The following is a 23,551-nucleotide window of genomic DNA, read 5'->3' as shown; positions in this document are numbered from 1 at the left end:
CAGTTTCTGAAGTCACTTTGCATCACATGCAGTCACACCAGTGAGCGTTCATGTGGGGGACATGGAGGCTGCGTGGTAACTGAAGTGTATTTACCATTTGACTCTCATTGCTGTTGATACTCAAGCTAAGAGAGGCTTCACTCGTGTTCTCCGGTATCTCTTTAAGACCGGTAAAGACACTGCTGGAAACAGTTGCCTGACAGGCACAAGATCCTTTAAGTGCACTTAAGCCTGTTTCAGCCAGGATGCCTTTCTACAGTGTAGATTCATTCATATACAAATAACTGTAACTTAAAAATAAAGTGGGCAATTAGTGCTATATGATATTCTTGTAAGATTGATCATAACAGCTATGAAAACATTATGTCGAGAACAAATTAACTTTGCGTCTGGCCTGTTTTTAATTTACATTGACAGTTACAGCAAGCTCCCGTTCAGCTGCAAACCTCCAGGATCCAAAGTGTTTGAACCATCTGTGGATTGTGAAGTTCAGAGAGATCAGTACGATCCGTCCAGTTCCGTGTTCGAAATATAAATACAAGGAACATATGAACACGAAACACAAAAGAAATGTAAAATGTCTGTACATTTATACAATTAAAGGCAAACAGACGTGAACATTGTGACACGCGGCCAACACAAAGTTACCAACAAAATCAACACACCGTCTACTGAGCATAACAAATGTTCTACATACAAAAAGAATACTTTTTTTTTACATGCTGACAAAATATATTCAAAATAGTCATATGTAAAAACAGACATGCAAGACAAACCTGTAAAATCGTCCAATAAAATGTTTGTCACCAAAATCGGCTACCATTGCACACATATGATTGTGTCTACCTTTTTTTAAAGCGTCTCATATTGTGTGCACCTGCAGGGGAGCGTGCAGAACTCTGTGATAGTTCTATAACGATTTGAACACAGCCAAACCTGCAAACACAGGTGAAGACATACGGAAAGCAGCAAGGAGAAGAAATGCAGTCATTTCACCTTTCACCTTTGAATACACTGTATTGTTTACAAGATGAATCCTTTTATCTTTTTAATACCATACTATTCTACAATTTGTATTTTTTCTTTAGATTATGTGCGTTTTTTAATCTTAGTTTGAGTGGATCAAAAAAATACTCTCATAATTCATGGAGTGTAACGTAAAACACACTAAATACAAACAGTACCATTGTGTGACCAGACAGAGCCTCCTAAAGATGGTCTGAATGTTTCCTCATCAATGTTTTGCTCATTCAGAGTACAACCTCACCTAAATAAAGCCCAGATAAAAACAGATTTAAAAACGATTTCCTCTTGTTTCCTTCCCCAGAACTGATCCTCAAAGATGAAAGTCTTTACTGGAAGAACGTGTCCTTCTTGATTTTGGCAGCCTAGACCGGGACCTCACCTCCAAAATACGGTTTGTGTTTTATATTCCATCGACAACGTTTATGTAGCATTATATGCATCATTTACTGTCTTTTGCATATGTTGCATTGTCCATTCAGAACCCAAGTTAGTTAAAAAAAACATTCATTGCATTTCTTCTCTTTTGCAACTGAAGTGATTTCACTCATGATTCTGACTGATAGACGTGTTTCAGTCATATGTGTTTTCCAGTCAGAAAGAAGAGCGGCCGGTCCTCCTTGGCGTTGGCAGTCTGGAATTCGTCGCTGAGCCTGAATCTCCACTCCTCCTCGAGCTCCAGCCTGCCCACCGTCTGCCTCAAGGAGCTACGATCTGCACTGATGACACACAGAGTCGCACCTACAGGACGGCAGACAGGAGGGAGAGGGACAGAGACTTTAACTATGACATGGAACTCAACATTACTTCAGGATGCCTTCCTCACTGTCTCTCATAGCCAGAGCCAAACAATGTTGTTCTGGTAATGTTTTTACATGCGCCAACATTCAGGCACTCAGAAATACGTCATCACATGTGCGCCACCTATAACACACATACCAGTATATGTTTTCATTGTCTGTATTTGGTCTGCCTTTGTACCTTTGAGGAAAGAGAACTTCTTGAGGAAGCCGGGAGTCACAAAGGAGTCGGCGAAACAGAGGAGAAGGCCACTGAACAGCAGCCCTGTGGTGCTGATGTTGACGGAATGAGGTCTGGAACTCACAAAACACACCGTCACCTGCAGGAGAGGAAGGACAGTGTGATGTTTATATACTGTACGTTGAAATCTAAGGAATGGTTAAAGGTGAATGTTTTTCTGCAAACAAATACTGATTTTGTATGTGTGTGTGTGTGTGTGTGTGTGTGTGTGTGTGTGTGCTGCGTACCTCATGTCCCAGGTTGAGGTAACAGTCAACAGAGAGTACAGGGTGTGTGTAGTTCTTGGTGCTGAGTGGAAACAGCTTCTGGCTGGTGTGCTGGAGGTATTTTTCCAGCAGAAGCTGAGCTGGTGTAGCCAAGAAAAGGTGCTTGCTGTCTGGAGCGCAGACGTACTGCGAGGGCCCCACTGAGGTGGGAACATCTGTCATCTGGAGAAACATCAAACTTTTGTTTATAATCTAAAATACACTATCTTTCATAACAACTACATGCATGGAACTACTACAAATACTATGATGTGTTGTCTTTCTGTTATACATATTTTAAATTGAGGAACTGAATGTGGAAACCATAGAAATCATACAAGTGATTGATTGTTTTAAGAGCAAAACAAGTAATAATTGTTTGTTTTTGGGGATTCATGACGGTTGAATTGATCTTTTTTTAATTGACATTTGTTTATATGTGAAATTCAGTTTATCATTTGTTGTCTGGGTTACATAATGCAATCAGTTTCTTTGTTCCCCTCTATGAGTACTACACGATGTGCTTCACGTGTCACTCTCTACCTTGGTCTTGATGATAAATGTCCTGTATCCACCGATGGCGATCTGCTTCTTCATGACACTGAAGCTGTTGAACCGGCAGACGAGCAGTCCAGCGCTGTGTAGCCTCAGGGTGAAGTCCACGTCGTGACAGGTGAAGCGGTTCTGGTCGTACTGGATGTTCTGACTCCGGTCCACATTAAGGAGGAGGAAGTCATGAAGGTGACCTCTGGAGAAGGGCTCCCTCTGTTTGTTACCTGGATGAAACACAATAAATTGCAAGTTTAAATATATTGTAATTTCGCTTAATTCCACTTAATCACAAAAAACAATATTCATATGTTTGTCATCATGATAAACAGAGTTAAAATGCACTACTACAACGCTGATTTTATCCGCCTTACAGGCCGTGAAGTGGATAATCAAAAGATGTGAGATAAAGCTTGGAAAATATCTGTAGTCTAAAAAGCAACCAGTGAAGGCGATGAAGAGATAACAATCAATGTTTACAGTTAAGATTCCTTGTTGCTCAAGAAGATTGAGAAGTAAGAGTCTGCCCTGGATGTTTCATGGAAACTTTATGAAGACTTGTTGAGTTGTCAAAATGGTTTCTTGACTTTTCAAGGCTTCTGTGATTGAGTCATTGACCTCCTGACCTGTTAGTCCACGGCTGCTCCACTTCCTGATCCCACAGAGTCCGTGGTGAGCCAGGTCTGGACAGGCCTCCATGTGCTGTAACACCTGCTTCAGTGACACAGCATGCTCCACTGGACCGCTAACGACAGCAAAAAGCAAACAGTGGTTATGTCAAAACTTATGCATACAATTAACCAACACATTCTTTATTCAACTGCAAGTAACGGCTATTTATCCAAGAGATGTATTCACGTAATCAATGTGTTTGTATGCACATACTTGCGTGCGTCCAGGTCCACTGCGTTCCACATAACACAGGAGTCATCAGCCAGGATGATGAAGGGCCAGACGTCACCGGCTGGGCCTCCTCCCTCCACACGCCGACTGCGCTCCAGCTCCAAGTTATGATACGAAAGCTCTTTAATCAGGAAGTGAGCAGCACCTGTAAGAGATTGGGGATCGGATACTCAGGTGGTGGGTCCTGACAGAAATGGCTGATACTGACATTTCAGAACCGTATGTGTCAGTGTGAGTGCTAGAGGGGAAAGAATCCTGAAAGTATTAACAGCTACATACCTATTCCAGCTCCATTGAAGACAGTGGGCAGTACCAGCATGATGTGGTTGGGCCAGTACTTCTTATACACAGCCATCTCATACTCCTTGACCACCAGGATGTGTAGATGTGAGGCTCCGTCCATAGCGTGGTACAGGTTGAACAGGCCGTGCTCATGACGGCCAGTTGTCGGGGTGAAGATTGGACTCTTGATGCAGTCTGGGCTCTGAGGAAGTGGAAGAAAAAAAAAATACACATTATACTATCATGACAAAATAATGTTAAATACAATAGCTGCATATATTTAGACATTACAACATAATTTTGAAAAGGCAGAAGGGAAGGGAAAAGGTGAAGAAAGATGAGGAAGTAAGTTTTACTTGTAACAAGAATCATGAATTTCTCATGATTTTTTGATTTCTAGTAAAGCAAGAATGTATAATAAATGTATAGACAAATGTACAAAATATGTACTCAAACAGAAATCTTCTGTGCCACATGAACTCTGATACACTTGCCTACAAGATGATCTCAGCCATAGTCTGGCCTATAGCACCACCTAGTGGAGCTTATGGGTGTTGCACTGTGGTCAACCCTGAAAACCGCCACTAATATGCAATGACAATGTGTTGTGTTCTGTAGATGACTATGAAGGAGCAAATAACTTAACAATAATAACATTTCAGGAACAAGAATTGAATATCTAACAATTTCACTGTTCTACTGATATGTTAAGAAGGTTTATGCATATCACCTTAAATCTAATTATCTAATCTAATACATTTTAAAGCATTTCGTGACAAGCTAAACTATTGATATCCTCAGTAATGGCTGCAGTCTCTGCCAGCAGGCTCCACCAGAAATGCTTGTTCGATCACTGAAGTGGGAGGTGAATGTGTCAGAGGATTTCTGCAAATTTCCAAATGGCATCTGACATTCACACCCACTTCAAGCTGCATTTGTTCAGCAAGTAAGTTTAGAGAGTACGCTGGTTTGAAGCACTCACAAAAATAGTAGATTATTTTCATCTGTTTCACCACTTTATCTGTTACTTTCATGAGTAAAAACAAGTGCAACAAAACGAACAAATGGCTTTTTCATCCTGTCTTTTCAGAGTTTGAAACAGTTTGAGAATTCTTTTCTAACATAAGCAGCTGGTAAAATGAACTAGTATGATGTGTGATTCAGGACTTCACTGAATAAGGGACTTACCCAATCAGATGTGAGTGGCAGCCGCATGCTCTCCAGCTGGCCTCCTGGTTGGCTGAAGCTGAAGTAGTGCTCCTTAGACTTTGGGATGATGAAGTACAGCTGGATCTCTTCCCCAAGTAGCAGATGGGTGAATGTGAAGGCATGCAGTGTTGACTCATACATCTGGACATGAAATCAGAGGGGACATTCAGCATCACCTTGTGACATTCACATTTTTTAAAAATACATCAGATTGTGTGTTTGTTGTGTCCTGCTCACCTGATATCTGGGATTGAAGCCCAAGTACTGATGACACTGTTCACAGTGGTGGTAGGTGTTGTAGGCTGCATATTTAGACAGCTTGATCCTAGATGTCCGTCTGCGTAGGTACACATCCTCCTGACGAACAGCCGTTCCTTGGAAAGACAACAGGGGAAAGACAGGTGAGGACTAAAGCTCAATATAATGGTAGTTTTGGATTTACAAGCAACAAACACTTGAAACATTTGAGTGTTATGTCTGTACCTACCCTCAGCACTGGGTTTATATCCAGGGCTATAGACAGAGCTGATGTCATCATATTTGGGGTCATGGATGGTGTAGTCAAAGGGTATCGTCTTCATAATGTCTGGGTTTGGCCAGGAGGTGTTGGGAGGGTGGTACTGCACCCCCTCTGCCTGGGCACCTAAATACCAAACACATTTACAAGCGTTTGACATTTGTTGATGGCACGGAGAATATTGTAGATCAGAATCTTTTCCAGACAAAATCCTAGAAAGCAAAACACTGACAAACAGTTGGAGAAATATATAAAATGCATCAGAATAATGGCAGCTAGTGCAGCAGATATACTGACTGTAGTTGATGTCTTCTTCATCGTAGATATCGACCTCCATCAGCCTGATCAACATTCGGGACAGAATACCCAGGAAGTGCAGGTACGCTCCTGTCTTACCCACCTGACCGTGGAAGGAACAAAGGGAAATGAGGGTACAGATCAAGCAGAGCCTGAGCTTGAGTTTGTATAAAAGAAAGAAGTGAAGATGGAATATACCTGTGGGGGTCCACTGAGCAGCAGCCTACGAGGGTGAAAGTTGTCACTTCGTCCTTCGGTGCGGTTGCTGCTGTCCATGTGGTAGGAGCGGGGGATTGTCCACTGGCGATAGTACAGTGACTGTTCTGTACATGTCATCATCTTACTCAGCAAGGGCCTATAGGATAAAGTTCATTATTACATTTCTTCTAGTGAGATTTCCAGCTCAGAATATTTCCAGGATACACTGAAACTACACTATAGAACAAATCTACATAATGTCCATTCCCATTACAGTTGAGTAATAGAGTTTTATTCCTTCAATACCATAATTTCTTTAAAAAGCAAACAAAATTTTATTGATAAATTTGGACATTTTCAGGGATTTATCCAGTTGTTGGACTGCTAGATTCTTTAAAGATAAAGCAAGGAGACCATTATATCACTGTCTTTTTTACTTTTACTTACACATGTTCAAATAATGCTAACTTTGCATAGCGTTAGCTGTCCATGAAACTTCTAAATATGGTGAATGTCGCATTATTTTAGTTTTACCTGAAGCTGCTTGCCCATGCGACAGACATATGTGGCAGGAAGGAAGTACATCTTGGAAGCCCGCTGCTGTCACTAGCTGTGATGATTTCATAGAGGGCACGGGGGAGCAGCACAGAAGGCGGGCGACTCACCCCCCGCGCCCAGGAGCAGCTGAGGTGAGGCGATGAGGCCCGTGGGGACAAAGAGCCAGAGGAGGTGGATTTGGAGTGCTGGCGGTGAGACTGCGCAGGGGGGTGAGGTTGAGGGTAGGAGTTTGTCTGAGATAACAGCTGATTTTGACTATGAATTTGTGGTTGTGGTTGTAGCTGGGAGGTTGTTTGGGCCTGGGAATAACTCTGCACTTGAGGCTGGGTTTGGTGGTGTAGTGGAGGTTGAGGATATGGAAAAGACTGAGATGGGGGCTGGGGTTGAAGTTGAGTCTGTGATTGTGAGGGATTTTGTATGGTGTCCATGGTCCCTTTCTGGACATTTGGAGAGGCAGTGCTTTGAGTGGGGAAGGGATCTAAAGCTCCACTGTCTGGGCACGACTGGAGCTGCTGGCTGGAAGACAGAGGGGAGTCCCCTGCAAACGGAAAGAGAAAAAAGAGAAAAATACATTAGCCACTACATCTGTGAAGACATTTCACATATTTCAAAATCATTTCATCTCTTCTCACCATTCTCTTGTCCCTCTTCCTCCTCATTGTCAGTGCTGCTGAGTTTCTCTGCATCGCTCTCCAATAAGTCACTCCCTGGTCCAGGGTTGTGTGGGGGTCGTGACTCTGCTCGCACAAGATAAGCAGCCAGTCCAAGCTCTTGTTCGAGTGTGGTTCGCTGAAGGTAGGAGCAGTTTATCACTCTAAGATCGCAGTACTTCAATGACCTGTGGGCAAAATGAATTCACTGTTGAAACTCCAGAACACATATCCATATTGAAGTTTTTGTCACTTTCCTGAGAAAGACAAAGGCGTTACACATATAAATAAGTACAGATTGATAATCTAGATGTTGCTACAGGTTCTCTCATAGAAAAAACTTGGTGGTGAAGGGGTGATGAGGGGTTGGGAACAAACAAACTCAAGTTTTTAGGTCCAAAGTCATGATCAGAACTGTGTACCTGGGCAGTGACTCTCCCAGTGGTTCAGCTCCTGACAGGATCAGGATGCAGGGAAGGGCCTCCAACTCCAGGTAGCTCTGAGGAACCCAGTCAGCATCCTGGATCTTTAGCCATGTCTGCAGAACAAACAAACACAAGTCAGCATCTTTTCATCTCTATAACTGTGAGGAGACATTTCAAGGAGGAGCAGACTTTGCAAACTTATTTTATCCACACCTTGATCTGATCAGTGAAGCTCTGTCCAATATTGAGAGCTTGGTTTGGATTCCCCAGTATGATTTCGAAGCTTTCCTCCAGACCCAGCTGCCTCCTAACTCTGGACAGCCGTCGGTGGGCCCATGCTGCCAGAGCCAAAGAGGGGATCCGCAGCAAGACCATGTGACCGTGGTGGGCGGGACATTGCTGGGCAGCATTAAGCAGTGATTGTACAATCTCCAGGGTCTCCACGGAGCTGTGTTTGTGGAGATTTTGGGAGCCGCTGATTCTTCCGGATGCTGCCATCAGAGCTATGCAGTAGTGTTGGATCAGAACTGTAGTCCGGATCACAGCGCTGTGCAATTTAGGGAACCTGGAAGACAGATTTTGTAAGGCTCTTGTTTTTTACATGTCCATCTGCAAGTTAGTCCAAATTCTTTGTGAAGTGTGTTTGTGAAACATGTGTGCATATGCTACCTTTCTTCCAGAGCAGACGCCATGCTTTCAAAGGAGGAGTCATAACGCATCAGAGGCAGGCTGCTCCCTGAACGGGTCGACTCTAAAAGCTCTGACACGCCAAAGTACCGCGTCCTCTCATGATACAGGTCCACATCCTACACACATACACACATGTACACAATGTTAGCAAAGTAAGCACAAATTCAAGTGAACTCCCAGTCAATCACACACAATCATCTGTCTTACATTACTGAATGCAGAGGGCCAGTGGATCTCATTGTAGGGGCTGATGCGAGTGTACTGTGTCTGTAGGGCGAAGGGGAAGGAGGTGACGTGGAGAATTAGGATGTTTGGAGAATCTCGGACCTGTCGGGAGTTTAACAGTTGGTCCACCAGACCCAAACCACTGTCTGAGCTACTGCAGGATGCACTGAATGAGACAAAGAGACAGAGACTCAGAGAAAAGAAACAATGATACCAGGCAGACGCAGCCACAACTCTGCATCATTTCTGATTTCTCTTTTATCTTCTTTTTCGCATACACACACCTGTTAATGTCGCAGTGGGCGTGGTCATGGACCAGGATGTAGAGTGTGTAGGAGTTGCTGTATGCCTCCTGGATGAGGCTGTCAATTCGGGCATGAGCGCACTGATCCATCTTGACCACGTAGCGCTCAGCCTCCCGTTGAGACACACAGTCCTGGTCTAAACTCCCAAGCTCCTGGAGGACACCTGAGACACAGACAAAGAGAAAAAAAATGAATCAACTAGCACACACACAAATAAACTTATTCTGCTTGTCTCTCAAGAAGAATGACTTAAGAACAACTGCTCATCATGTAGCTAACCAGAGCTCCAGAGATGGCGAACAGTCTGCTGAAATGTGACCTCGGAGGGCGGGACCAGGATGAGGAAGCTGACTCTGTCGAAGGAGCCGAGGTCCAGGTTCTGTGTGCTGGAGTCTGCTATGGCACAAACATGCGACAGCAGCTTCCTGGCGACTGCGAGCTGGATGGGCCGAACCTCACGCCACTCTACGGAGTATTCTGTACACATACAAACACATAATGATTGTTCTGGTCTCAAATTTACACATTTTCTGGTAAAAAGAGGGAGAAATATAAAAAAACATGCAGTTGTTATCTCTATTTCACTTTGTAAAGTCATTCAAATAGATCTCATCCCAGGGAAGAGTTGCATTAGCATGTGGATAAAAGCGGGCAAATCTAAAAAAAAATACAACGCAAGTAAAATGAAAGCAAATGGAAAGCTTTAAATTCAACCTATATGCTACTAGGTAGAAATCATGAGCCCAAAACTGTGAACTAGTATGGATTATAGCTTTGGGAAAATCAGATGTGATTACATGACCGCTGCCTAAAAACAAAAGTTTATCATCTTATCCAAGCAATATTCAAAAGGGTGTTTTCACACTGTGGTGAAGCAAGGAAATCCATTACATACACAGAGAACTTTGCAATCTGTCTGTTTCTCACCTGAACAGGTGTCTTTGGGACTTGAAGCTCTCTCTTTAGGGCTGGGTGAATCTTTTGGACACTGTGTCTGGGAATCCTTTGGACTGTGTGTGGTTTTGAGACTCCTCTCTTCAGATGACTCCTGACTGCTGGATAAGGGAGATGGCTCGCTGCTGTCCACAGTAGCACTATCCAGCAGGGAGTCCATATCACCATCTGAGTAACAGCAAGGCCCACATTAATATGAACGCACCGCAGAAACAGATGTGTACGCTCAAACAAGCAGACAGTCGTACACACCTTGTCCGAGGGAGTTGCAGTAGTGTATGAGTTCCTGGGCAACACCAGTGGAGAGCTGGTGGTTGATTTCTTTCAGGCCCTCATTAGGGGAGAACATACTCTCTGCTAAGGCACGACACTGATGTTTACCTGAAACACACAGCAAAAAACCCCCACGGCTTTTAAATATTTTTGTCTCGTCATTAGGGCAATTTAATAATGCTCAAACTGGTATCAACTCCTACCTGTGACGACCACACAGGACTGTGTTTCCTGACCAGGCGCAGTGACAATAATGACCACATAGTTAGTGTTGTCAAGTCGTCCTTCCATTAACCTGCTGAACGTCTGCTGGATGCCTTGAGCCAAAGATCCAATATGCTCCCCCAACACCACCACACCCTCGCCACAGGATGACGCAGCCAGCTGGGCAAGCCAGGGAAGCTGGCTGGGGGTCAGGGGTTGATGGCTCTGGGGAGGTAAGGACAGATGCTGGGGGAGTCCAGGCAGAGTTGATGGTGTCTTGAGAAAGAGAAGATAATTTTAAACAATTGGCTCTTTATTCTGTGCTTTTCTGCATTTAGTTAATGTAGTGACATAATCTGTTTTTACTACTACTTGAGCTGTATTTTATGTATGAAAAATGCTTTCAACATAAAATATCTTGATATAAAAGGTCTTTCGGTCTTGTCTGAAGCATTTTACTTCTTGTTTTTCCTTATTTTGAGTTATTCTTTTTACACTAGGAAAGAAGCTCAGTCTCACATCTATGCCATAGTGCCTCCCTTGGGTGGCTGGTGTTTGAGGCTGCTGGTACTGTCTGATCTCGCTGAGGTGGGACTCCCTCCATGACCGCATGAATATCTGCTCCAGGTCCTCTATCAGGGGCACCTGGTCAGGGCCTTGGATGAACATAGGTGAGAGTGAAAAGAAACATAGTGAGTATTCTGAGGAGAACTTTGAAATACATTTTAATGGTATAACTTAGTTGAACATGTTATTATGTCTGCCTCCCAGTGGCTATCGTCACTTGCCTCCTCTCTGCAATCCAAGAGTGTATGATTTATTGTGGTTTTAGACTGACCTAGCTGAACAAGGTAGTAGACAGTGAGTAGAATCTGCATCTCAGTTGACAGTGGCTGAATGGGTGAAGGTCCATAGTGCTGGTAGACTCTGGGGAGTGTCTGGGAGCTCAGGTAACAACTCTGGAGGAGAGAACTGACGAGCACTTCACTGACATTGCCAGTCAGCTGCGGGAGTGGGCCGTGTCCTGTGTCAGTGAGGGGCGGATGGATAAAATAGATGAACGCAGAGAGGTGGCAGAGATTTAGAAGTTACCATTTCACAAAACACATGTAGTGATGTAATATGACAATTATAATGGATTGGATATACAAGTCAGCGCCATCAGGCTCAAAAAACATAAAGACTGTTTATGATAAGTAAAGAACATATTCATTATGACCTATGATATATTTTATTTTGCTGTTTGCAGGTAAATAATGTTTTAACATGTTATAACATTATGAAAGTTTTAAACTGCAACAAACCCAAACAGATATCAGTCAGTCAGTCAAGTAAGTGCTGGGAAAATGCAGTTCTATTTACTCCCAAAGCAGAGACGTTTAATAACAGGGATAGGAATAAATGATGGGAGACACAAAGAGAAGCTAAAAGTGGTGGAGAACACAGCAAATTACAAGATGGTTGGTGAAGTGAAGGGCACATAGATAATAAATGAGACGGGAAAACAGGAAGAAGGAAAGTACACACAATACTACATAAAAAGTCGATGGAGCATAGGGACGGTGGATGAGTTGATAGGTGATACAAAGGGGTGAAAAGATTGGAGGAAGTGAAGGGTGGAGGGGAAGGGCAAAAAGGTTGAGAGAGAGCCTCGGGTTTTAGCTGACCTCTAACCTGTGAGGAGAGGTGAGCTAAAACGACCACCTGCTGGGTCATTGCTGCAAAAACCTTACCTGAAAGTTCAGCCCTGACAGCTGGGTAGAAAATGGTCACAAAGCACCAACAAGTCAAGAAGGACTTTGACTGATTAGTAAGTCAGTCAGTGGTATCTATAATCTACAACTGCATGTACTGTAGGTGTCTGTTGTTGCTTAAGAAAAACAAAGTGCACCCTGTCGTCATAAATCACTTATACAATTGCTCATCTGACCTTTAAAGATGACAGGTTGTAGTCTGCAGGTGTGTAGCAGCTGATCAGGGATTGTTACAGACAGCCCTGGGGGAGCGAGTGGGGTCACGGACCCCTGCGATGAACTCAGCGGGGCAGCAGTCTCTGAAGAAAGCACAGAAACACATTTACATTTACACAAAGACACACAGAAACACCGCAGGCAACAAAACACAAAATCTTATCTTCACATATAGCATTAAATAAATATCTCTATCAACCGCATGTTTTTTGTCTGTTAATGTCTCTACCTGATCTTGCTCCAGTTGTGATGACAGAGGGCACCGATAACGTTGTTAAGACTGATGAAGACGGTGGTGTCTTCCCAGTGCTCTCCGGCAGGCTGTTGGCAGATGACTCAGGCGACCAGCCTTTGTGTCTCTTTTTTGGAGGTCCAGTATTTGTATGGGTGCCTTCAGGGTAAAAAATAACATCATACAGCATATTAGCTTAAAGCATTTTTTCTGGCTTGGAAAAAAGATCTTGATGCTGCACACAAGTTATTTGCTGTTGAATTGAATTTTGGATATATCGCTTTCTTGAGTTTAATTTTTCTTGAGGAATGAGTTCCTGTATAGCTTAAAGAAGTCACTTTTCAAATTCCAATAAACCGCAAATCAATATAATATGCTCTAAATAAAGTATTAAGGATGAACGTCTGTTAATAAAGTAATGGAAAACAGCTGTATTTTAGTCAAACGTTAACCCGTCTCTTCCTCTTCCTCCCTGTTGAAATGCAGCAATTGGGAAACACATAAAAGCTCCACTTGTTAAAAGGGCCATGAAAAAAAAACAACATTGGCAGGAAGGAAGCTTTTCATTCAGCGAGACAGCAGGAAAAAAGATGAGACGGAGTGGGAATTTTACAACCCTGGGTAATAGAGGTGACAGACAGAGGGAGAGGGAGGGAGACAGACAGAAAGACAAAAGACAACCCCCAACACACTATGCAGCTGGCTGGCTCCTGTATAGCAGGGTTGTTGTAACACACACACACACACACACACACACACACACACACACACACACACACACACACACACACACTGTTAGGGTGGCTCTCCCTTTCAGAGGTGTGAAGAGACCCAGGGGGAGGGGCTTAATGACAACAGACACAAACTGGCCGTGTTTACATGAACACAAGAAGTCAGCAAACAGTGAGAAAACAGATCAAAGTTACACATTAGATGATGACAATACATAACATCACTACAATAACTGTAAGTATTCAGCTTAATAAAATCCATGAATCCATCAATGAACCCCTCTAATGATGAGATCAACTGTTAACATAACACAGAACTAACATAACTAAAACTATTGTGTCAATAATTCCCAGATTCCATGTCATATATACACATGCTATAGAGCTCAAATCACCAGTGCATACAATCTATACCTGTAGCTGAGGGTCTCCCAGGTCCTGACTGAGGCTGAGGCTGGGTGACTGAAGGAACAGCGTGGTTGCCATTTGTCAACGAGTGGGGGACGTCAGCTATTTGTGGCAGACCAATTTGGTCTACGTGTGATCCTGATCCTGCTGTTTAAAGATAGAAAGAAGATTAATTCATAACATAAAGGCTGTGACGTTTTTCCTGAAAAATATTTCTGATTGTTACTTATCATAATGTTTATGTGAACTACAGGTGTCCATCAAAATACCACAAAACACAGGGGATTCTTGATTTTGCTTTTCAAGCGTGTTGTCATCTCTGTGTATTTTGGTGTGCATTACCTGTGTAGCTGCCAGGTGTTTGTGACGGGTGAGTCAGTGCCATGTTTGGTGGATGTTCATCTGATGTCACATGGCCTTCTGAGAGGCTGGACCCCATCTGTCTCGTCCTGCCATCTGAAACACACACAAACAAGTTTGATATCCCGGGAAACAGAAACTTTAGAGAGGCAAGGTCATTTTTAAGATTGTTTTGTTCTATGTGTGTGCGTGCGTGCGTGTGTGTGTCTGTGTGTAAGTGAACTGTGATTTTAGTAAACTGAGTTCACACACATTTCATACACACCATGGTCTGATGCAAAAAGACCTCTTCAGCATATTTTACAGGTAACTCAGAAATCCTGCATCTTGAAACAGGCTAAACTTAACATGACTAAATAGCTCTGGAGTGTTCAAGGTAAAAAAGAGGAGGAGTGAGTTAAATGAACGACTGGTATGGAGGGATTTTAAGAGCGATCGCACGTGTGATTTTTCTTAATCAGTCTGCAGGAACAACACTGTATGCTTCTCTCTTTCTCTTACTTCATACCCTGCTAAGACCAAAGCAAGAATCCAGGAAAAATTTTCGTTTTGCCAGGAATGAGCCCTAACCCTGCACTGTCTTTACTCAGGGTTGACACTAACAGATGACCTGACAGGTAGCATTATTTCTATTTAAGTAATCACAAAGAAACCTCAGGGTCTGAATTTCTTCACCCTGAACTCTTAAACTTCACTCTTTGTGTCCCGTTATATAAAAGAACAAAAAGAAGCATCATGCCGAAACAACAGAATAAGGTTAGAAACAGGGTAAGTGTCCCTTCTCACTGGCCGGGTCCCTTTGCACCATTAATTTGAATGGCTGCCTCTGGGCTGTGGCCTCGGCGTACACTCACCTTTCACCTGTGCTGCGGGCTTTACTACCTGTCCATCTGGTCAGACCCATACATCCAGAGCTTCCAGATCAATACAAGTCAGATTTTTGTACACTACAGCCTACAGCATACACTGTGTGTGTGGACTATTTCTATTGTTCACTTCTCACAGTCACAGTTACTTGAAAACCATGGCATTACGGTTAAAAATACAGAATATGATTAAGACCTGACTTTTCCAAGCAGGTATGTCATTTAAAGGATCTTCTCTCTCCGTTAATATCTCATCCACATATTCATCTGAAAATAATATTTTTTTACATTTTTCAATAACAAATATGAATGCTTGTAACACATTTTTAATAACTCAGAATCAGTTTGAATGCCAAATACGACACATGTATGCATCTCCTACCGTATCCCCTCCAGCAGATGGGAGCTCCTTTGACCAGCACGCCCTGGTTGTTTCGGTACAGATGGTATTTCAAGTGCTTCTGTTTCTTGGGCTGGGTGCTGAGCTTCAGGTTTATGTGGTTGGAGAACTCCGTGAAATAGCGAAAGCCTTTCTCTCCACAGCCCACACAGTTCCCAGAGAAGCCTGGAGGAGGAGCATGCATACAGAAGATCTATGAACAGTATTCATACAGTCACACCTGAAACCATCTCAACTTTAAACAAATAGTTAAACATTGATATTAGGAGTAATAACATGTGTTTAATTGTTCATGTGTCCTTTCTGATATGAAGCTAGGCTAAAGGTCCTAATCTTGTCAGTAAATAAATAAAAAAAAAAGAATCAAATAAAGGTGTTTCCCAAAATAGTGGACATTTCCTTATTTTTCAGTCCTGAAATATGACGATTTGAAAAACATTTTCACTCTTCACCGACAAACGGTGATGTCAATGTGTCTCTCTTAGTCTCCAGTCTCACCCAGCAGTGCATTGTGACCCCGTTCATCTGGCAGGAAGCGACGGTCCACGGCACACACAAGCAGGTTCTCAGGGATGGACGGGGACTTCACCCCGACCAACATGAACCCTGGAGGCACGTCCAGTGGGTCTGATGCCAGCGAGGACAGACGGAGGTCTCTGCCTGCCTGACAGAGGCCTGTTTGGTGAAAAAGATGAGAGAGGATGGCCATTTTTCACTAAATGATGTAGTAACTTTTCTTTAAAATTTAGATTATGTTGTCTTACTGTAGCAGAAAGAAGAAGAGTATTAATACATCGTATTCAAACAGCTTTTCTGCTGCTCATTACCATTTATCTGCTGTTACTGAGATTTTTAATACACGCCAATCATATTTTCTCCCTCCAACTACAACACACAATCCACAAAACTGACCCCTGCAAGCTGTGTTACAACAAATCCAGCAGAATGCACAACCAACCACAATCATCACATTTCCTTTTCATCACTGGCATGATGGTCAAGATGTGAATCTCCTGGTGCCATGTGTTAGTGTACTGCAGTGCAAAATCTTAATACATGTGGCTCTGGGATTGTATGTTTTTGAGTACATACATGTGTATGTTTACAAACCATCTGTGGTGCAGCATCCCTCAGGTGGGGGCTTCATCTGATAGGGTATTGGAGGGCTGTTAGACTCAGATCCATCTTCATCATCCTCATCATCATTCTCTGTGCGGCCTGTTGGAGACAACAGTTAGCATTTTATATTGAGAATTAGCAGGCTTTACAGAAGCTCAAGGAAGGAAGGGGGAAGAGAGGCTTGAATGCTTGAACAGTTCTCAGTTGTGCTGCTGTGTCACAATGTGTGACAGAAAACTGCAGGAGACAAATGTGCAGGGAGTGGAGGGAATTCATTTAGAATCAAAAAGGATCAAAATAACATTAATTTCCATTCTTGCTCAAAATATATACATTCAGGCACATTCAACGCCTTGTGTCCATTTATGTCTATTTTGAAAAGCTTGATTAATTTCCCCACTAAATTCACAAACTTTCAAGGACCCATACGAACCCTGATAACATGTCTACAATTTGTCTTGGGGAACAAGAGTGACAAGCAGAAACAGATGCAATATCAGGATTCATATTGGAAGAACCCACCATCATGCGCCAACAGCTGCTCTGACTCGAGGTAGAGCTGTGAGAAGACAGGACGAGGCACAACAGTGTTCGACCTCAGTGACGCCTCAATGGAGTTATGAAGGACCTCTTCAAAGCGTGTGGTCCGCAGCTGGCCCGCATAGGAGTTCCCCATTAGTTTCCTGCCAAATGGACCCAGTAACCTCATGTTAGACACTCAAAACATTCTCACAGACTGACAGTATTTTTTTTGTTTGCATTAACCATTTACCAAAAACCCCAATGTATCCCGCTGAACTTTAACTGCACTGAAAGTCAGTCATGCTTTGCTGCTTTCACGTACTTCAAGTACAGATTTACAGCAATATCTCATCAACAAAGTATTTCAAGAGCTGTGACAGTAGAAGGGACTCTGTATGTGATAAAAGAAAGAATACAGAGGAGGTCTAAGACACACATCCCCACAGACAGACATACAGACAGACAGACAGACAGACAGACACACACACACACACACACTCTCACGCACCAATGAACACACACAAACACTGAACAAAACATTTACTCACACAGGAACACACACAGGCCTGCACGCACATAAACACTGGTTACTCATGGATGGCATCTGTCCAGACAGCATGCCATAAAATCAGCTGCACTGACAGAGTCAGGGCACCCTGACCTAGACGCTATTCCCTCTCACTCACAGTTTTTCTAGTCTCTCTCTCCTTGATTCTCTCTCACTCGTGTTTTTTTTTTTCCTGGTTTGCCTCGGTCATCTTGCTCTTGAACAAATGAGAAACAGACAAAGAAAGCAATTCTTTCCATATACTATTTCAAAACTTGCGATGAAGACTGCTGTTGTTACTGTCAAGGTTAAGATTATCACCACAAGTACATTTTCAGTGCACTTTAAAAGACTGTTGAATCATTTGTTTATCATTTCCACGACACCCGAGAAGGGACTGATGAACCTAGCTGCTGCCATCCCTGATTAAAAAAAATAGCATGCCTTTGATCATAAATAAGATGCTGAATGAATGTGTGATAAACACTGACTTAAGTCTCAAGGCAGACCCAAACACGTGTACAGCAACAAAAAAAACTGGGTCAGTGAGGAGGGAAATAACAAGGTTGGATTGTAAACACTGACTTAATCCCCCTCCTCTAAACCTTGGACTGCCCATATGCTGGCTGCCTCCCCCCCACCCACCCACCCCACACATACACACACAAGAAGCTACACATGACTGAAAACTGGGGGGTAATAGAGTCATTGACGAGTCAGCATCATGCTAACGAGCCTAATGAAAAGACTAGCCTGTCAGATTAGAGATTTAAAGCTGTTTGTGTCTCACCATTCAAGTTAGCAGGAGTTCAGCTTCTCCTCAGAGTGATGACTGTATCTGTTACAGAACCACAAGTCTTGTGACTAACCACAATTCAGGCCAAATCATAGACAATGTTAGACAAACAACAGCACTTTGACTCGACTAAATACTAAGTAGCACAGATGAATGAAAACAAAGCTTTCTCTGTCTGCAAAGTGTTGCATTGCTTTACAAACTATTGTATCTAAAGAAAATAACATTCTAGCAGCCTGGATCACCACCTCTTTTTCATACAGGAACCAATGCAGCTGAGGGAATCTTAGCACTTACTCAACACCAAAAATGAATCTTCACTTTCTAAATGGCTCCACATTTGTGCTATGCCGAATTTTTGTTCCACACTGAGTCATGGGTTTTAATATTTGTCCATGAAACCTTTTGATAAATGTGTTAAGACTTCATTCTCTGGTATAACCCTAAACTGCAGGTTTGGCCCAAACAACAAAAATAAGACCAAGACCATGACATATTTGCACTGCAATGCCATGTTGTTCTTATCAAATTTTCATTTTGTTTCGTTTCGTTTTGTTACTGGTTTACGATTGCATCTAGTTGTTAGGCAATATTTTTTCTGACAATGTTTATCATTAAATAGGGATCAATTTTTGTCGTTTTTGAGTGATTTCTTTACTATAGACACGGCAACCAGTCTAAGTTTAAACTCTTATGTAAATGTTATGGAAAAAGTCAACAGGAACATCGTTCCACAAGACAAATGAATACAATTATGAGGCAACAAAATTCAGCTTGGCCAGCTCGGGCCAGAGATGCACATTAGAACTGTACATCATAAATCTTTGTCCTAAAATCCCCTTAAATCTCACATATCCACTCTCAGCTATAATAACCTGCACTTCTGACTTCTGAAGTCAGAGCACAGCGACGGCTACATTGTTTCAGCTACTCTTGGTTGAGATTTTCTTCCGGACATCTGCATGTTTTTTGAACACACAGACAAATTCCCTCTTTCTCCACACACACACACACACACACACACACACACACACACACACACACACACACACACACACACACACACACACACACACACACACCTCGCCAGCCACCTTCTGCTTCCACACTTTCATATGTAAAGAAGCAGTGTAGACTTTTAAGGCCTTGCACCACTTTGTAGAGAGACAGAGGATGGAAGACAAAAAGCCCTGTCATAACACAGCCGGCACTGACAGGAAGTAATCACACCTTCTACCAAAAAGCAGACTGATCTTTTTACAACCAGAGAGGAGAGACAGGGAGGGAAACAGGGAGAGAGGAGATGAAAGCCGAGAGGTGTATTCCACCTTTTATTGAATCCTGACAAGAATCCTAAACTTCTGACCAACTGGCAATTGAATAATTAAGAACTGTGGGTCTCAATCTGAAGCCATTTTATATGTTTTTTGGAGACAGGCTTTCCTGCCAAATATTTATCAACTGTGTAACGCCAAAGAGAAAAGATTCTGCAGGTTTTGATTGGAGCTGGAAAAAGAAGATGATTAACTGATGTGTCGATGGAAGAAAACGAACTGTCGGCTACTTTGCAAGCCAGTTTTCAAGCAGAAATGTCAAAAATGTTCTGGTTCCAAATTCTTCAGGGAGAAGTTTCTGCTTGTCTTTGTCATTAATGACAGTAACTGAGAAGTCTTTGGGTTTTGGAATGTTGGACAAAAGAAGCATGTTGAAGACTGCGCTTTGGGCTCTGATAATAGTGACGACGAGCATTTCTCAATGATGAGAAATTGCAGCCCTAGTGTCAAGTCATCATACAGTAGATACAGATGTGCCTACTGTGGTTTCATCAAATGTGATTTAAAACCTGAGGGCTGTAATGATCATTCATCATCACATCAAAATGTCCATTTTAATCTCTAGCTGCACATGAACTCTTGTACTGTTACACGGCTTGCTAATTTATTTGTAAGGAATCTCACAATAAAACACAGAGAAGAAGACATTCAGCAGCAGATGTGATGAAATAAGATGAATGCAAAACTTGTAATGAAGCTTTGTTGATCTTTTCTCCTCCCATCTCCCCCTCCTTTCGTCTCTCCCTCACGTGGAAGTGGGAGATCCTTTCATCCCCCCCCCCCTTCTCTTCTTCTGTGTCTTTCTTTCACCCTGGGGAGAGAGACACTATTGTGGTGTTTTATGACCCCTTGGACCCCCTTCCCACCACCACCACCCTCAAACACACAACCTCCTCACACATACTTCCATGTAGTTAGGGTCCTTTTTAAACTATGAGCCCCATACAAGCCACAGATAATACTAACTACCATGCCACTGTTTTCTTACTATGTATTTTAACACTTAAAATAACATAAGGGAGTTCTTGGAATTTTTATTATTTTACGGATTCTGTCAAATGATAAAAGTTGAACAGATTAAGACATAGTATATCATTCTTAACTTTATTAATCCGAGTTAGGACTGTTAGCATCAATTCATATGCTACCAAAGATAATACTTATAGAAGAAAGTGTTTGATGTCCTGCTTAGCTCCTTGCTAATGTATGCAAACCCACATATGCGCTCTCTGCTTTGAGGGCATGGGTGTTTTAGTTTGAGGGATGTCTCATGACCGCAGAGGTCAAAGGTGAGTCCAGATAACAATGTTTAAGTAAGACTTTGATGTGGCCTATACCTCTAATACACATGCACACAAACATATGCGGATGCGCACACACATATAGGCACCCACGCACACACGCTCTCCCATGGGCTCATGCTCAGCGGACACAAAGGGCTTGTCTTGAGGGGTGAGAGGTCGTCCTGGGAGAGGTCAGATAAGAACCCCAGGCTCTTTCTCTGTCGGACAGGCCCACATACCAGTCGCACACACACAAACACATCCAGCATCCCTGCTATTCTTTCTTTCTGTTCAGTCTGACATGCCGGGCTGCAGTGTCCAACCTCCACCCCACCTTAAATAGCTGATCATATTACACAGTCACACACACACAAACAGACACATGCACAGTTAAGTGAATGCATGCCTATGAATATGTCCCAAAAAGGTTCTCGAGTGGTGGAGATTGTGTGTGTGTGTGAGAGAGAGAGAGGGAGCGTTAAGGCAGAGAACTGTGGAGCAGTGTCAGCTGGTCAGTGCAGCGATTCTTTCAGCCCCAAACTGGAGAATTAAAAGAGAGAAAAACTCTCAGCTTTGCAGATGCTCCGTGATCGCTGACCCGCTGCAACACATATGCAAAGGGGTGTCAGTTGTACACACAAGCACACACACAGAGGACCCTCAGATGGGCTCATCACTGACCACTGACCCACATTAAATCTCCCATTCACAGTTTGCTCAACAGACACTGGATCGATAGCCAGCCAGCCAACTGGCCAACTGGGCAGGCGGGCAAATCCATCCGTCGGCCATTCAGCCACACATCATCACACTCGTCCCCTCACGCAAACTGAGCTGGCCTTACACTCAGCTGCCACACCATAGAATTTTAAACTTTCATGTGCAAAAGATTGTTTTTTTCTTCATATACAAGCCTGTATAAACGTATGACCTTTACAGTGGCAATTTATGAACAGGCAAACATACAAATATACTGTCACTGTTTGACTACATACACGGTGGTATTCAGTTGGTGTAAAGGTAAGGTCAGAAGAAAAGCTCTACAAAGCTTCAACCCTGAATATTCAACGGCTGCTACCCTGCACCACGTCCTTGAGCATTTTTTTTCCCTTTTCTGCTCTCTCTATATCTTGGATAACTCCAGTGTGTGTGTGTGTGTTGTCTACAGGCATGAAAATCTGGCTGCAAGTGTACAGAGGCATTTAAACCTTTCAGCTGCATCCTCATGATTTGCATCAAGCAACTGTTTTTGCGATCAAAATGTTTTAACCATCGGCCACGTTAGATGTGAAGATGTTATGAGCTGTATCAGGAGTCCATACAAGAAGTACATGGACACACTTTGTATACACATCAACAAACAGCAGCAACTCTACCTTTCTTTCTGATTTTTTTTCCCAAGACACTGCTTTATTTAATGATCAACTATATGTTAGTAAAACAATAATAAAGGGCCTAAATTTATTGACACATATGATAATAAATCTCTAAGACACGAGGTTATCTCTGGACACAACTCCACACAGATTTGATATCATGTTTTCAAGTATTTTTTAAAAGACATCCTGTTGTCTTATAAATTAATCAATCAATTCATCTAATAAATTAATAAATTAATTAAAAAAGCAGTCACCCCACTCTTATATAATGCCACGTTGTTACTAACTAAGGCAGCAAGTAGAAGTAAAAACAAAATCATTAAGCACATTACATAAGAGCAGCACACTGAAACGCCTGACATTTTTTTTTTCTTTTTTGGTTACATGTTTATGGTAGCAGCCACATTGTTTTGGACAAGATTAATTAATTCAAGTCAGATCTGCATTTTAAGTAAGAGCTGAGTCTCTATTTAAAATCTTTCCATCAAAATGACAAAAGCCTGCGTGGCTTAGCATTCTATCTGTTTATAAAATACTAGACGGATTTGAGAGAGTGTACCGAAGTTTTTTTTTTTTTTTTTTTTTTTTTTTTAAGCCATGTGGGAGAAACATGTTGTGGATAAATGTGGACCGCCTCTAATTATGATTACAGACATGTTAACATGAACAGAAGAGTGACGTGAATAGGTGAATTTTACAGCTAAATACCACAGCGACGCAGTTTAAAACCCCCCTCTCATTAACAGCATGATTGTTTCCTGCTTCCTAACAGCAGCAGCAGCAGCCGAGCGGACAGTGAAGGTCTGATATTCATAATTAAGAAGCCACATAATTTCACGCGCTCTACCTGCGGAACATACTAACGTAAAGTTAACTCCTATATATTAAAAAAATGCGACTTACCTCTTGGCTGCAGCGGGACAGACCCGGTCACTACTCTTCACCAACAGGCTGCAAGTTGCAGCAAGGCGCTGTCATCATGTCTCCGGCGCGAGACCTACGGCGGGACTGGGTGTCGCGCGTGTCATCACCTCTGATCCTTGTGGAAAGGTCCCT

The 23,551-nt window shown here is 42.6% G+C and overlaps 1 protein-coding gene across 4 annotated transcripts; it reads right to left on the bottom strand.

Moving 5' to 3' along the window:
• Positions 1-379: 379 nt before the first annotated feature.
• On the bottom strand, positions 380-23,523 carry greb1 (growth regulating estrogen receptor binding 1). 4 transcript variants are annotated; one of them, XM_037095151.1, is made up of 35 exons: positions 23,399-23,482; positions 17,843-17,920; positions 17,157-17,317; positions 16,626-16,733; positions 16,014-16,190; positions 15,498-15,680; positions 14,232-14,345; positions 13,896-14,036; positions 12,748-12,909; positions 12,479-12,601; positions 11,387-11,572; positions 11,068-11,204; positions 10,548-10,824; positions 10,324-10,452; positions 10,045-10,239; positions 9,397-9,594; positions 9,097-9,280; positions 8,795-8,978; positions 8,567-8,703; positions 8,111-8,462; positions 7,895-8,010; positions 7,455-7,660; positions 6,799-7,360; positions 6,265-6,421; positions 6,067-6,169; positions 5,740-5,895; positions 5,490-5,626; positions 5,232-5,393; positions 4,041-4,245; positions 3,744-3,906; positions 3,485-3,603; positions 2,853-3,085; positions 2,292-2,492; positions 2,005-2,143; positions 380-1,764 (listed from the first exon to the last, which is right to left on the bottom strand). In XM_037095151.1, exons 3-35 carry the CDS (start codon positions 17,308-17,310, stop codon positions 1,601-1,603), a joined length of 5,964 nt encoding a protein of 1,987 aa, XP_036951046.1. In that variant the 5' UTR covers positions 17,311-17,317; positions 17,843-17,920; positions 23,399-23,482; the 3' UTR covers positions 380-1,600. The 4 variants fall into 4 exon arrangements, with proteins under 4 accessions (XP_036951046.1, XP_036951045.1, XP_036951047.1 ...); XM_037095150.1 differs by lacking the exon at positions 23,399-23,482 and adding an exon at positions 18,494-18,550; XM_037095152.1 differs by lacking the exon at positions 17,843-17,920 and having other exon boundaries at positions 13,896-14,033; positions 23,399-23,523.
• Between the last annotated feature and the right edge of the window lie 28 nt (positions 23,524-23,551).

The sequence above is a fragment of the Acanthopagrus latus genome, chromosome 4 (genome assembly GCF_904848185.1).
Source record: "Acanthopagrus latus isolate v.2019 chromosome 4, fAcaLat1.1, whole genome shotgun sequence".
Classification (NCBI taxonomy): Eukaryota; Metazoa; Chordata; class Actinopteri; order Spariformes; family Sparidae; genus Acanthopagrus; species Acanthopagrus latus.
The sequence above is the reverse complement of the archived record's forward strand: the minus strand, read 5'-3'. Positions and strand labels throughout refer to the sequence as shown.